Genomic DNA, 9,798 nt, shown 5'->3' with positions numbered 1-9,798 from the left:
TACACGCAATTGCAATTATAGAGATTAATTTCTGGAATTAATTGACATTTATTTAAGATGTTAGACCTCTTAAATATAAGTTTTTTATTTTTTTATCCAGACAAATTAGAAATCAAACTCCTAATTAAATTAAGAGATTCAATTATAAACCCCTTGTGTCATGTCTAATATATTTTAGTGAATCCAAAGTATGTATTTTTCAATATAATGCACTTACGTTTACGCTTAAAGGTACACTCAGATCTATTTAAAGAATTAGTTTTTTCTACATATATATTATAATTAAAAGTTTCATGTTTAATAAGATATGATCTCATATGAGTGTATAAAGGGGGGCAATTATTACCGTACACATCAAATTTGTAAGAATTGAGTTAAATCCAATTTAAATTCTAAAAATTCTTTTATACAAATGCACTTGATTAAGAACTTTGTTTTTTATTTATTCACGAAATTAGCAACTTGGTTATTGATTAACTTGACCATTTTATGCTTGTATATGTTATAATATTTATAAAATCAAGAACAAACTATCTATAAGAAAATATTCTTAAAATAAACTTTTTGTAATTTTTTTACTAAAAAGATATAATAATGTGGATTGAAGCCTTGAACATAATAATGTCGCATATACTACACAAGAATGTTTGTATGAGATGGTAAGGGTTTATTCTGGCTTAAGGAGATATCATGGGGATATAAAGTTTGATGATTAAGTTAAAGAACAAACTGATAAGAACATCAAAGGGTTCGATTACCACCCTCAACTTAATTATAACAATTATTAATATAACATTGGTTGTTGTGAAAAGAAAATAAAACAAAGGTCCTAGGTTCGAATTCATCATTGAAAAAAGCAAAAGTGTTAAATCTTGAAGAAAAAATTAATAAAAAAAAATATACTATAGTAATTTAAAATATAACTTACATTTTTGTCAATGTAATCACCCCAAAATCTCGCTTGAGAACGCTTGTAAGGATCAGAGAGCAAAAGAGAAGGTTTGTGATTCCAAGCCTCATCAATGTACTCAATGATATTAAGCGATTCACATACTGGTTTTCCATTATGAATTAGAACTGGGATCATTTTGTAAATCGGGTTCGTCTCCAAAAGCAGAGAGCTTTTAGCTTGAAAATCTTCTTGTTTACACTCATATGAGATTCCCTTCTCTCCCAAGGCAATTTTCACTCTCATTCCATATGAGCTTGGCCAAAAATCCAACAAAACCACATTGTTCTCCGCCATTTCAATTTCTTGACACAATGTGTAGCTTGCTTATTATATTATTTGCAATTTGAAACTAAGATGATATTGTTTAGATGATTTAGATCTTTGTGTGGTTGTTTGGAGTATTTATAGTTGTGCATTTCTTGTTTGACAATAAATAATAAAACGTAGAAAGTTTACCAAATATGACTTAATTGCTCATGTTGGACTTGTGATCTATCTTTGTTTAACTTTTTTGTATTGAAATTGATTGAAGTGTGATCCACTTCTAATGATTTTACAATACATTATGCTTCTTTTGTGGAATAAGAGAGCAAAAGATTTATTTTGAGTACGTAACTGGTGTGCAGTAAGGAGACGTGTTCGTTAATAGTAACGACACTATAAATATAAAATATAAAAAATTCATACTTAAAAAAGAGATTATTAGATTTAATTGTGAATGATTAAGTCTTATATGAATTATAAATGCGTTGATAGATAAATGTCTTATATACTAATAGTTTTAAAGTTTTTGGTAGAGATAATCTCTTAAAAGTTTATTAGAATTTAAACGTTTGACCGATTGCTTGAAAATGTGAAAGGAATAAATTTAGATACACTTTTTTTATTAAAAAAAAAAAACTAGACACATTTAAGTCAGTTTTTTAATAGAAATCAAATTTGACACGGGACGTCGTAGTACATGGCTGTGAAGATAAAGTTGTGTACTATAAAATAATCGTTTTAGGCCGAAACAAATTAAGTTTCAACTTAATAAAAAACTTTAAAAGATATTTTGCATTTGATTAAATATTTTAAAATTTAAAACCAATTAAATCTTAACCAAAGTTAATATTAGATAAAAAATATTAAAATAATAGACTTAACTATTAATTAAAAAAAAACATTACACAAAATCGATTTTATTAATTTAATAGGAGAAGTTTTGTTCTAAAATATTTAAATGAAAAAAAAATTATAGAAATTTTATTTAAATACTATTATAGATCTCCGGCCTCTTTATATCTTGAATTGACCCAATAAAAAAGAAAGATATATATATGATGTATTATGATTAACTGATTAGGACTGTGTATAGTTGGTTTTTAAAAAAAAAATCAAACTATATCTATTTTAAAACCAATATATGCATTTAGATTTATAACAAAATTCATTATTTGGTTTAAAACCAATTGTAAAATTGGTTATGGTTAAATAACCGATTTCTAATTAAACAATTGGTTTCAAAAAATTCAATTTTAAAATTAATTTTTTTCTCAAAACTGGTTAAAATTTGATTATTTTTTAATATTTATTTATTTTTAAATCATTTATTCATAATTAAAAAACCGGTTATTTTTAAAAAATTGATTATTTTTACAAAATAAAAGCTCAATAAAAAAAACATACATCAACCATACAATTGATTTCTCTTGTGATTAAAATTGAACATGTTCAATTAGTTATAATAACGTGTGATTAAAATTGATTTATTACTAACTTCATTAAGACCACCAATTCTGATTCATACTAGTTCAATAAATTGTTTATTACTAAAACCGTAGAAAATACAATTATTGCACCATAATAAAACCGTAGAAAATACAATTTATTACTAACTTCGATCAAATTTAACAATTATTGCACCATAATAAAACCGTAGAAAATACAAACACTTAAAAGTTTATTTCCAAAACCGAGATGGACGTTATTTCCAAAACCGAGATGGACACCACCACCACAAGATTTAGTAAATTTAAAATACCCAATGGATTTAATTTATTAATTTTTGTCTTGAGTATTTATAATTAAGTTAAATTTGAGCAATATATAAATCTCAATATCATTTCTAACGTAACATATTAATGTAACATTTTGAAGAAAAAAAATCATCCTTTAAAAATCAGTAATTTAATAAATTATATTAAAAATATTTAATCTGTCATATTTTAGTCTATCTCAATAAATATTTAATATCTTAATTAATTAATTAGTTATCATTAGAGGTGTCAATTTAATAAGCACACTAATTATTGGTCTCAGTCTACATGTCGGAGGAGTCAAAAAAATTTATAATTAAAAAGACCCCAAAAAAAGAAAGCCCCTAAAATTATGTGCTTAGTGGATTTATAGGCCCACTTTTTAAAAAAAAAGTCAAATTTTTTTCTCAAAATATTTTTAATTCGAGAAAAAAATTTTATTTTTTTTTGAGATTTTTTTTTATTTCTCACAATTTTTTTTAGAACAAAAAAATCATAGTCATTTTTGGAATTTATAATTTTTGGGAGTTGAGTGGATAAAAACTAAATTCAAATATAAAACATAAGTGTGTATTCAACCGGTTCATAAATAAATCGGATTATAACCATATTATTTTAATCAGATATTTAAAATGAATTTAGATCCAATTTTGAATTTCAGTCTCAACCCAATTTTGTTCGCAACCCTAATTGTGATGCATACATTATCCTAATCTTTTGGTGAAAATATTTATTCGTTTGGATTATCTTTTGAAGATATATTTGTAATAAGATTAAAGTTTAGCAAACTTTCATTTGAGAATAACAGTTAGAATATTAAAAAAATTTAGGACTGCTTTATAATCTTAGAGTATTTAAGAATTATTTTTTATATTATTTTTATTATTATTATTATAAATTTAATTTATATACATTCTTAATGTATAAATTTTTTATACAGTATGTCAATCACAACATTTATATAGTTAGACATATTTAATTTTTACCAAAAATACATCTAAAGTTATTCTTATGAATAGCTGTGATGTATAGATAATATAAAAGTTTTTACACCGACAATGTATAATAATTTATTATTATTATTATTATTATTATTATTATTATTATTATTATTATTATTATTATTATTATTATTATTATTATTATTATTATTATTATTTGTTCTTGAAGTCTATATATTACTATAAATATGAATTAATATTGAGTCTTTTATATCAATTAATTATTCAATAGTTTGCTAATTCTATTGGAACTCTAACCTCTTTTCTCCTTATCTCATTTCCTAATATCATTTTATTAGAGTTTGGTTTGATCCTCGTTGAACTCTGTCGACAATATTATATTTTTCAGTAATTGTTCTTTGGTTCTTTAGGTCTTAAAAATCATCAATTTGATTTATGTTGGTTTGTGATTATTTATTATGATTGCTGTTCTTTCTTTGATTTCTTTTCACACAGCTGGATTTTTTATTTGTTTGGCCCCTCTCTTAATTATGAATGTTTGATATGGTTGTTGCCCCTTTCTTTGACCACTCTTCTCTTGTTGATTTGATTCATCTTTTGATTGTTTGATAATTTTGAAGTCAAATTTTCCAATATCACTTTATTTTTCTAAAATACATATTTATTTTAGAATTATCTTTTTTATCTAATTAATTTATGAATTATACTACATCTTTTGATTATAAACACTATAGAAAAAAATTGTCCTAAAATATAAACACTCAAAATTAAAAGTATATTTAAAAATAATATAAAATAGATTCTACTAAATTTATTATACTTTGTTGTTGTAAAAATACAACTTTAGTCCTTTAAATTTAACCCAATTATTACTTAGGCCATTTAGTTTATTTTTTCCGATTAAATCATTTAAGTAGTTACATTTGTTTGCACTATAAATCTTTAAAATATATTAAATTATGCATACAATCATTTAAATTTAAAATTTTCTTAAATTATTGTCATAAAATATTAAGATTTAATCGAAAAATCACAACAAATTGATTGTCCAAACTATTGAAGGATGTTAAAGATATTATTTATTTAAATGGACGTTTATTACCTTATTTTTAAAGCTATATATGAGTTTAAATTATTGTAAAGAAAATAAAAAAATATATACTATTTACAAATTTGATGAATATTGTATGAAAGATTACTATAACTGACTTATTGTTGCAACACTTGATAAAATTCTAAATGATCACAAACTTTCAATTGAATTAATTGTTGTCGAAATTAAGATAAAAAATTAACGATACAAATAAAATATAATTTAAAAAATTAAATTAAAATAAATTAAATTTGAAGAGCTTAAACGAGAATTGAATTATCTTAAAAGATTACACATTTTTTTTTAGAAATGAAAAAAGAGTATTGGGATGTTTAAACTTTTATTATAAAATTATGGCTCAATTGCAGTTTTGGTCCCTCTATTTTAGCTGAATCGCGAAAGTAGTCTCCCATTTTATTTATCCTCAGTTTTGGTCCCAAAAAAGAATTTTGGTCCAAAACTTGATGAAATTTCATTTTTTTAAATCTTACTACACCATTTATAATCATAAATTTCAGATATAATTGTTGCAAATGAGATCTTGAACCATGTTGTGTGACTTAAATAAATAAAATAAAAAATGAAGCAGGAGCACCTTTATGCTGCCAAGGTCAACCATCACCAAAGAAGTGAGTGAAAACTTTTATATGCCATTGTTATTGAGGTTGGGTTTTGGGCTCCCTTCCTATGTGGAGAAAGGCCCAATATGTGCAAGTCCATGTGTCTCACTTAACCAAGTGGAGAGGGGTCAGATTAGTGGGTGTGAAAAAGCTGAATTCAGAGAGAGAGGCAAAGAGAAAAGTGAGAGAGGAAGAGCAAACCCTATTTTCGCATAAAACAGAGCAGCTGCACTAAATTCACGATTTCTCCTTCGTTCACCGTCGGATCGGGCTGAAAATTTGGACAGCAGGTTCGTGACTCGTGGTACTTCATTCTGACCGTTTGGATCGTCGATCAGAGGTCTGAGGTGGGAGAAATTGGACTGGGACAGCAGCAGTTTTTCTGGTTTTTTTTGCTGAACTTTTTTCTCAATTTCATGTTTGTTTTCTCATTGTGTTGGCTGATTGTTGTGCTAGTTACCTTGCTGTTTTTGGCTGGTTACTGAGCACGAATTTGTGCCATATTAGAAACTCTTTGTACCCATATTTTGATCATAGTGGAGCTTTATTACTGGCTTGGTCCCGTGGTTGTTTACTTCTCACATTGAGAAGGTTTTTCCACGTTAAAAAATTATTGTGTCATTTGTGATGGTGATTTTAGTTGCTGTTATTATTTGTTGATTGCTCCTCACAGATTCTTGCAAGTTTGGGAAATTGATTATCCGCTGCATATTGCTCTGTTAGAGTTGTTATTATATTTGTTGTTGAATTTCCCATCAATTGAGCCTTCAAATAGATATCTTCAAGCAACTTAGTAAATAGAAGGAGCTCTTTATGAGGTTGGAGAATGATTGCATTGCTTTCGTTAAGCATTATTATCCTTGTTCCTTCTAACTCATTGCTCCACTCAGTAAGACATCCCTGGTAAAAAACCAGATAAAGGTGTTTTCACTTCTCAATTATCTAGAAGCATATGTCAATGATACATGCATCCACTGGTTGCTTGAATACTTTTGATGACTGCACTATGTCTTTTGCCTTCCTTTTATGGGTGTGTGGGAGTTGGATTGGTGAGATTGGATATTTTAAGACTTCGTTAGTTGCCTTGGTTTCTTTGGCTTGGGAACTTTTAGTTGCCTTGATATATATATAAACCAAATGATAAAATTTGAGTTTGATCCATACCTGTAATTGGTTTTCTTTGGTTCTTGCACCCCTTATTCCTTCACAGATCTCTCATTTTCTTATCTTCTTTGGGGTTGAATAATGCGACAACAATTACTAGGGAATTTGTCTAAATGGACTGGCTTGATTATTTTTAGGCTAACCTTCAACCAGCACATATTTGTTTCATTTAACAAACACTTTCTCACTATTCATCATATTGATTAATATCTTATTAGTTCACAAAACAATGGATTAAGATATGATGATGTAGTTCTTAAGACTTAGTTCAATTGAGAAATGTCGATATTATTATGTTGGATAATATGTCTGAGGTGTAAATAAAAAGACAACCATAATAATAATGTTTAGAGTGGTAAAGTGTTTTATATGATTCATTGTAAATCGAGTAAATATATTTTGAAACTCAAACAACAACACTACGATTGATATGATTACCCAATTAGTGTCAGTTTGATAAAAAAACAAATACACATTAAAATTATAAAACTTAATTGTTTTAAACAAGACAAATAAACATTAGAATTATAAAACTTAATTTATATTTGTTTTTATTTTAATATCGTTGAAGTACCGTTGACCAAGTTATTGTTTCAAGCACAAAAACGTGGTGAACGTCAACTTCTACTTAAAAGTGAGATTGATTTTCATCAAAATTTTGTGTAAATATTTCAAACATAGATTCACCACATGAAACACTTTTCTGTCATAACAATTTCCATGCAATCATTCATTATAAACATGAAGTAAAGGATCCATACACATTTTGAAGGATACATATTGTCATACTTTTACAAGTGAAATATGTGGAAACATATATCACATACAAAACTAATACATAAACACGCATAATTTTCATACACTCATTCTATACTTCATTTTTTTTATATTTCTTTTCTATCATATTATCAGGATATCACATCATCCTCTTTATTTTTTTCTCTCCAAGTGGTTGATGAGGTGTATGAATGTATATAAAATTAGTTTTGAAGCATTATAAATATAACTAATTTTAATACTGCCAACCAATAATAAATTATTTGATCTTTTAGTTGACAGCAAACTTAGTTTACATACATATTTTATAATATACCACTTCAATCTCTATTCAAGTCCATGTCTTTGTTTATATTGCTTTGCAAAACCATAAATTTTGTGAGGGTGAGGGAGTGACTTTGCCACACTCTCCTTTTCCATACACCTCTTGGCCCAAGTCACAAGCTTAGGACACTCTTCCTCTATGTTTAGTTTCCCATAGATCTCATAAGTGTAAAACCAACTTGTGAAGGGAATAAGAGCCACATCAACATACCCAAACTCCTCTCCACCAAAATATGGCTTATCTCCAAGCTCTTGTTCTAGAGTCTTCAAGCATTCTATAAACTTCTTTTTACTCTCTTCTTGTTCTTTACCCTTTCCTATCCACACCTTCCTTCTAATGCTGTATACCTACATCAAGTAGAATCCAACAAATTAATTAAACTTATATGCCCTGTGAATCAATTTTCAAAATTCTAAATGTTATGTGAAAACACAAATAATACTTTATACTATATTTATAGTATGTCTTCTCATGTAATAGGCAATTGGGCTTGAAGTAGTATTGAAAAAAACGGGAGTTACAAATATCAAATTCTATACTATTTGACCATATGTGGTCTATTGTACTTTTTATTTTATTTTAAATTAAATTATATCCTTACACGTAATTATAGAGATCAATTTCTCGAATTAATTGAGATATATTTAAGATGTCGACCTCTTAAATATATGTTTTTTTATTCAATTAAATTAAAAATCAAACTCCTAATCAAATTAAAAAATTCAAGTATAAACCACTAGGGTCATGTCTAATATATTTTGGCGAATCCAAAGTATGTATTATTCAGTATAATGAACTTAAGCTTAAAGGTACACTTAGATCTATTTAATGAAGTAATTTTTTAAATATATATTATAGTTAAAAGTTTCATATTGAATAAGGTATAATCATATATGAGTTTATAAAGGAGGACAATTATCACCGTACAAATTGATTTGGTAAGAATTGAGTTAAATCCAACCTAAATTATAAAAATTCTTTTATACAACATTTGATTAAGAACTTGGGTGTTTTTTTTAATGAAATTAAGAACTTGGTTATTGATTATCTGTACGATATTATGCTGGTATAAGTTACAATATCTATAAAATCAAGAACATACTATCTATAACAAAATACTAAAAAAAAAACAATTTATAACTTTTTTTTTATTAAAAAGATATAATAATGTGTATTGAAGTCTTGAACATAATAACATAACATATACTACACAATAACATTTGAATGAGATGATAATGACTTATTCCGACTTAACCATATATCATGGAGGTATAAGGTTTGATGGTTAAGTTAAAAAATAAAGTGATAAGTTAAGAAGGTTATGGGGTTTGATTACCACCATCAACATAATTCTAACAATTACTGACATAACATCGGTTGTTGTTTTTCTTTTTTAAAAAGGTCATGAGTTCGAATTCATCCCTTAAAATGCAATAAATGTTAGATTTCGAAAAAAGAGTTTTAAATAAGTAACAAAATATAGAGTACTAATTTAAAATATAACTTACATTTTTGTCAATGTAATCGCCCCAAAACCTCGCTTGAGAACGCTTGTAAGGGTCAGAGGGCAAAAGAGAAGGTTTGTAATTCCAAACCTCATCAATGTACTCAATGACATTAAGCGATTCACATACCGGTTTTCCATTATGAATTAAAACTGGGATCAATTTGTGAATCGGGTTCATCTCCAAAAGCAGAGAGCTTTTAGCTTGAAAATCTTCTTGTCTACACTCATATGTGATTCCTTTCTCTTCTAGCGCGATTTTCACTCTCATTCCATATGAGCTTGGCCAAAAATCCAACAAAACCACGTTGTCTGCCATTTCAATTTCTTGACACAATGTGTAGCTTGCTTATTATATTATTTGTAATTTGAAACTAAGATGA

At 26.8% G+C, this 9,798-nt stretch overlaps 2 protein-coding genes across 2 annotated transcripts in view; both read right to left on the bottom strand.

Moving 5' to 3' along the window:
* LOC101507299 (probable glutathione S-transferase parA) overlaps positions 1-1,338 on the bottom strand; it is a 2,412-nt gene extending 1,074 nt beyond the window's left edge. Inside the window, exon 1 of the mRNA XM_004500318.4 lies at positions 929-1,338. Coding sequence (XP_004500375.1) covers positions 929-1,246 — 318 coding nt within the window. The 5' untranslated portion in view covers positions 1,247-1,338. The remainder of the gene's footprint in view (positions 1-928) is intronic.
* A 6,170-nt stretch (positions 1,339-7,508) lies between these two features.
* Positions 7,509-9,798, bottom strand: LOC101506971 (probable glutathione S-transferase parA). Its single transcript, XM_004500317.4, has 2 exons — positions 9,420-9,798; positions 7,509-8,258 (listed from the first exon to the last, which is right to left on the bottom strand). Exons 1-2 carry the CDS (start codon positions 9,732-9,734, stop codon positions 7,914-7,916), a joined length of 660 nt encoding a protein of 219 aa, XP_004500374.1. The 5' UTR covers positions 9,735-9,798; the 3' UTR covers positions 7,509-7,913.

Source organism: Cicer arietinum, chromosome 5 (assembly GCF_000331145.2).
Source record: "Cicer arietinum cultivar CDC Frontier isolate Library 1 chromosome 5, Cicar.CDCFrontier_v2.0, whole genome shotgun sequence".
NCBI lineage: Eukaryota > Viridiplantae > Streptophyta > Magnoliopsida > Fabales > Fabaceae > Cicer > Cicer arietinum.
Note: the sequence above shows the minus strand (reverse complement) of the source record. Positions and strands in the feature narration are given on the sequence as shown.